The following is a 6,000-nucleotide window of genomic DNA, read 5'->3' on the forward strand; positions in this document are numbered from 1 at the left end:
GTCAGCTGTTTTGGTCCCCACTAGTTCTTCAAGGCTGGGGACAGAGATTCAGAGGACGAATGAATGAACAAGGTGGCTTTAATAAGCCAGGCAAAGAATATGCCATTCACATCAAGCCCTAGAATCTCTTTGATATTCAAATGTTTCAATTTGTGAAGGGTTCAGATGCATTAATCCTTTAAGTATTGCAACCTTTCAGCAGCTACATATATTTGGGGGGGGGGGCAGGACTGGAGGGCTGGATAGAAGGGGAGAGTTGAGAAGCCAGAGGGAAGCGCCCTGATATGTGCAGTGGGAACAGGGGTCTCACCTGAGAATCTGGTCTCCTTGGAGATGCTGGAAGCCCACTGGTGGGTGTCTATGTTAGAGGCCCCCAGATCAGGGAGGCATTTGATGCTGCCGGGTCCCTCCCTTAGGACCAGCCCTGTGGCCTGACCCTCTTTATCAGGAGTAACCTCAGGACAGCAGCAGCTTCGGACTCTGGAAGAGGCAGGGACGGTGCCTCCTCACACTACCCGCCCCCACACGTCACCCTTCCACCCAGATGTCAGTTCCATCTGCATCAGTGGGGCTTAGGCGAGTGTCCACTCTGTGTCCTAGGTGGCCTCAGTCCAGGCATAGAGAGATAGGCAACCCGTACACTCAGAGACACGCACAGGGGACTCGATGAGTAGTCAGATACCTAGGCCGTTGCACCTCCTACATTCCCAAAGGAGACTCCAGAAAGAAAGATCTGAGTGAAACAACCCAAAACACAGCCATTATTGGGGTCAACCCTGATCCACAGCAGCTCTGTGTGTGCGAGAGTAGAACTGTACCCCGCGAGGTTTCAGCTATGCTTCTTGGGGTTCCAGCGGCTGCATTTTCGGAAGCAGACTTCCAGATCTTTCTTCTGAGGCAGCTCAGGGTGGACTTGACCCTCCAACCTTGAGGTTACTGGGCAGGCATGTTAGCCATGTGCACCACACAGTGAGTCCAGGCCTGTTGATTCTGGCCCTCAGAGACCGTCTGTGACAGAGGGGAACTCCCAACCCCACAGGGCTTCCAAGGCCACAAACCTTCTTGGGAGCAAACTGCCAGTCCTCCTACTGCAAAGTGGCCGCTGCACCCGACTGGCCAACATTTCAGTTAGCAGCCAAGAGCTTGCACACCACACCACTAGGGTTTCTTGACTCTTCAGTAGAAACAAGTATCATTTTAAAGAGACAGGAGTAATTCCAGTCGGGGAAGAAGCAGTCTTTTGGGAAATAGAAGGAATGAGAAGTGAAATTATTGTTGGGATTCCTATCGAATGCCTGGCTCTGAATCCATTCATTCATTTGTTCATTTCTCATAAAATGACTATTTTTTTTTTAAAAACTCAAACTTTCTGTGAACTTTCACTGAAATCACAATAAAAATGAAAAAATATATATACATATAAAAAGGTTTGGAGAATATAAAACAACAAAAATCCAAGTTGCCATCATGACCAAAATAAATTGAAAAAAAAGACTATTTTTTTAGCATCTTTTATAGACCAGATCAAGGCCAGCCCTGGGAATAAAAGTGAAAGAGAAAGAGAGAAAGACTGACACTGTCCAGCCCCTTGGAGCTCATGGTCCAGCAGGGGAGAAATAAGAATTGTCAAGGTCCTTGGTCATTTGAAGATTCTGGTTAGAGAAGTGACCTGGTTGTCTGAGTGGAGGAGGCCTCTCTGGGCTGAGTGCTGGAGAGCACCATGTCTGGGCAAAGTGGATAGTCCTCCATAGGTGCTCCCCAATGTCAGGGAGGGATGTAGGTGCCCCCCTGTGTAGGTCAGGGATGTCATTCTCCTTCTTGAGCCTCGGGGACACTGGGCTGCAGGGTCTGAGGGGATAAGCCTGGACTTGTGACCCCACATTGGCCTCGTAAGCTCCCAGAGAGAATGACATGCCTTCTCCCTCAGAGACCCAGTACTGAACACCATCAGGGCCGGTGATGAGGAGGCCCTCAAGGCCATGATCAAGGCGGGGCAGAACCTGGCTGAGCCCAACAAAGAGGGCTGGCTGCCGCTGCACGAGGCCACCTACTACGGTCAGCTGGGCTGCCTGAAGATCCTGCTTCAAGGTGAGGGATGCGTGGTGTGGCCGCCTAGGGTGGGGGGAGGATGTGAGGGAGGAGCCCATGGAGAGGGCAAAGCAAGGTTGTCATGCCCATTCAGCAACTAAGGTCACTAAGAAGGGAGCGAATTGTCACCTGCCCCTCCTGCCCCCTCCACTGCCACCCCCCTGGGTGTCCAGGACAGAGCACCAGTTCCTAGGAAAAGGAGGCTGGCGTGTGAGGATTCCTGCTGCTTGTTCCAGAGAGAAGATTTCAGGGCCGACTTAGTGTCGAAAACAGCAGCTCCACTTCTGGGGTTGTGGGGGGGGGTCCCTGGGGTTGTCCCGTCTCCTGAGCCAGATCCAGACTGGCACTCCCTGCGTCCAGGGCTCCTAGCATGCTGGGTGAACAGCAGGACGCACCTTTGCCCTCAGAGATCTCATTGGCTAAGCTTAAAGGTCGGAGTGTCAAGGTCACTCAGTGGTGCCTCAGAAGAAAGGCCTGGCAATGTACTCCTGAAAAAAAAAAAACGAAAAATCAGCCACTGAAAGCCTCAGGAGCACTGCTCTGCTCTGACACGCGTAGGGACAACCTGAGTGGAAACAGACTCAAGCAGCACAGACCCCAACAAGCCCATCAGGCTCCAGGGCAGAAGAAAGGTTTCTGGTTTCAACAGTGATTAGTGGGAGAGCAAAGGTCATTCAGAAAAGGAGAGGGCAACCAGGGAGGGCTTCCTGGAGGAGGTGGCATCTGAGTGGCCATCTATCACTGATCAGCAGCAAATAGCCTGTGAAATAAATCGGGTCCAGGACAAAGAGGAGGAGGGCACACCAGGGCTGGTTGGTGTCAGAGGATGTGGTATATTTCTGTCCCTGGAACTGGGAGGGGATCAGGAACGCCTCCTTGCTTTAGGGAGTGGATTTCCCCCCCCCCCCCCTTCTAATTCTCAAATTCTCTATCTTCCTCCCAGCATATCCCACAACCTTGGACCAGCGCACGCTGCAGGAAGAGACGGCCCTCTACCTAGCCACGTGCAGGGGCCACCTGGATTGCCTCCTGTCACTGCTGCAGGCTGGGGCAGAGCCGGACATCTCCAACAAATCCCGAGAGACGCCCCTCTACAAAGGTGAGTGCCTGGGGAAGAGGGCAGAGAGCCGGTGGGAGTGGAGGGTCTTGTTCATGTAAGCACGTCACTCCCTAAGGAAGCTGCTTCGAAGGCAAAGGCTCATTTGGGTCCATAATTCATGCCATCGTCAATCATTCATTCCTGAGTGCATTCAAGCCAACATTTCCCAAGTGCCTCCCTCCCAGGTGCCAGGCATGCTGAGGGTGCCAAAGAGCAAAAATGAAAAGATGTACAGACAGTGGATGTGACAGTCAGCTAAAGGCAGCTGGCTTGACCAGGTGGGGTGGGAAGAGGTGGTGCCTGAGTTGAGCTTGAAAACAGGAAGACTTTACCAGCTGGACAAGCATAGGGAACAGCATAGGCAAAGCCAAGGAGGTGTGGTGGAGTTTGTGCCTCTCAGAGCTTGTTTAAGGTAAATGGAAAGCTTGTGCTTTTTCAGGATGCCATCCCAGGGCTCACTGCCAGCTGCTGGGGGGTTGATTCTGACTCACGCTGACTCCAGGCAAGTCTGAGGAGACCTGTGCTCAACAGGGTCTCAAGGGTTGACTTCTTCAATAGGAGATTGCCACATCTTTCTTCTGAGTCACCTCTGGGCTAACTAAAACCCAAACCAAATCTACTGCCACAGAGTTGATTCCAGCTCATAATGACCATATGCAGAGCGGAACTTCCCCCTGGGGTTTCCCCAGCTGTCAGTCTTTCCCCCCCTTTTTTAAATTTTAATTAATTGTAATGAAAATTTACAGAGACTTTGGATTTCCATTCATTCATTGTTGCACTTTTCTCCTTGCCCATTCCTCCCCCCCTCCCCCATACACTCTTCTCTTTGAAAAGTAAAAGAAAAATTCCCCCATTGTTTTACAATCCCTCCCCCCAGGTCCACTCCACTATGCAGCCTTCACTTTGGACTCCTGTCATGACAATAATACCTAATCACATATCCCTTTTAAACAGTTCTCTCCCTCATCTGTTTCAATGCAGGATACCTTATTTATCCCACCTTTCTCAGTCTCCCTCCAACCCCAATGTCAGTCCCGTTCTACAACAGTGGCACCATGCAGTATTTGTCCTTTTGTGACTGAGATATTTCACTCAGCATAATGTCCTCCAGGGTCACCTATTTTGAATAATATTATATCAGTTTATTGTTTTTCAATGCAGCATAGTATTCCATTGTGTGAATATACCACAGCTTCTCTATCCATTCGTTTGTTGATGGTCACCTGGGTTGTTTCCAACTCCTTGCTATTGTGAACAAAGCTGCAATAAACATGGGTGTGCTTATATCTACTTGGGTGTCAGTTATGGTCTCTTTGGGATATATTCCCAGTAATGGAATTGCTGGGTCAAATGGTATTTCTATTTGCAACTTTTTGAGAAAGTGCCATACTGCCTCCCACAGTGGTTGCACCATTTTACACTCCCACCAACAGTGATTAAGGGTTCCAGTTTCTCCACAACCTCACCAGCACTTGTTGCTTGCTGTTCTGTTGAATTTTGCTATTCTGACTGGGGTGAGATGATATCTCAGAGTTGTTTTGAGCTGTCAGTCTTAATGGGAGTGCCCTGCTTCCTCTTTCTCCCATAGAACAGCTGGTGAGTTTAAGCAAATGCCTTTTCGGTTTGTAGTCCAGTGCTTGACCCACTGCACTACTAGGGCTTCTTTCTGGGCTGGTGGTGGTGGTGTTGTTTGCCATCGAGTCAGAGCCAGGACATAGCCGACTTTTCAGGGGGTTTTCAGAGGCTGTAAATTGCATCCATCCTTCTCTGTCGGAGCATCTGTAGGATTTGAAATGTGAGCCTTTGGGACTGTAGCACCGCTTCTTGCCACTAAGCCACACATGCTGTTATGTATTGCTTGCTTGCTTGCCTTGTGCTATTCAACTCTCCTTTTCATCTGTAAGAAATAGGTACTGCTATTATCCTCCTTTTACAGATGAAGAACTGAGGTGTAGAAATGGAGACTAAGTTTCCCAGGGCCAAAGAGTCAGCAAGGGGTAGACCAGGGACCTAAGCTTGGACACATCACTGCCAGCATCACACTGTAAGCATTATGAAGCACCTAGTCCTTGTCTACACAGTCAAGCAATCAGCTCTGTGTCTCATAAAATGAGGTTTTTACACATAGAAACAAACAATACAATTTTCTATGCAGAGTGTCCACTTGAGATCCTCCCTGGGCAAGAGGAATGGTAGATAATTGAGTCAATAGCAGACACACAGTGGGAGGGTTTTCCCCAGAAACTATGCCCCCTTGGGTACCAGATCCATTGTCTGGGGTCTCCGCTGCCCTAAGAAAGCCCCTGGGAGCTGGGCGAGTCACGGTCAAACCTCATGCCCTGGTCCCCTGTGCGTCCTCACCTTGTCAAGCCTACATGCACCATCTTACTCAGAACTCCAGCAGGGCCTCTGAGGAAGACAGCGTCATCTCCTTGTGTGGGAGAGGAAGCCCAGACTCAGTGAGCTTTCAAATGCTCCACAAATAGCCTCCTCAGCCCGAGTCAGAGAAGCTTCTAGATGACTGAGGCCACCTGCAACCTCCCTGGTGATTACTCTGGGCCAGAGCCACGGGTACATTTGCAGTCTTGGTAGAGATGAGAGTGAACAGGGAGGTGTGAGCACATTGAGACAACTGGCTGAACTGAGCTTGGCAGGATAAAGCTTACCTCAAATCATGAGTAGCTTTGGAGGAAGCATCGACCAGGAATAAGGCACTGTCTGCACTGACCAGGGATAAGGCACTGTCTGCACTGACCAGGAATAAGGCACTGTCTGCACTGACCAGGAATAAGGCACTGTCTGCACTGACCAGG

General features: G+C 50.1%; 1 protein-coding gene across 1 annotated transcript in view; it reads left to right on the plus strand.

Annotated features, from left to right (window-relative positions):
- The window catches only part of ASB2 (ankyrin repeat and SOCS box containing 2), a 43,360-nt gene that overhangs the window by 13,533 nt on the left and 23,827 nt on the right, over positions 1-6,000 (plus strand). The window contains exons 3-4 of the mRNA XM_006879098.1: positions 1,928-2,088; positions 3,032-3,187. Coding sequence (XP_006879160.1) covers positions 1,928-2,088; positions 3,032-3,187 — 317 coding nt within the window. The remainder of the gene's footprint in view (positions 1-1,927; positions 2,089-3,031; positions 3,188-6,000) is intronic.

Source organism: Elephantulus edwardii, unplaced genomic scaffold (assembly GCF_000299155.1).
Source record: "Elephantulus edwardii isolate Elephantulus edwardi_28Jun2011 unplaced genomic scaffold, EleEdw1.0 scaffold00002, whole genome shotgun sequence".
NCBI classification, from domain to species: Eukaryota; Metazoa; Chordata; class Mammalia; order Macroscelidea; family Macroscelididae; genus Elephantulus; species Elephantulus edwardii.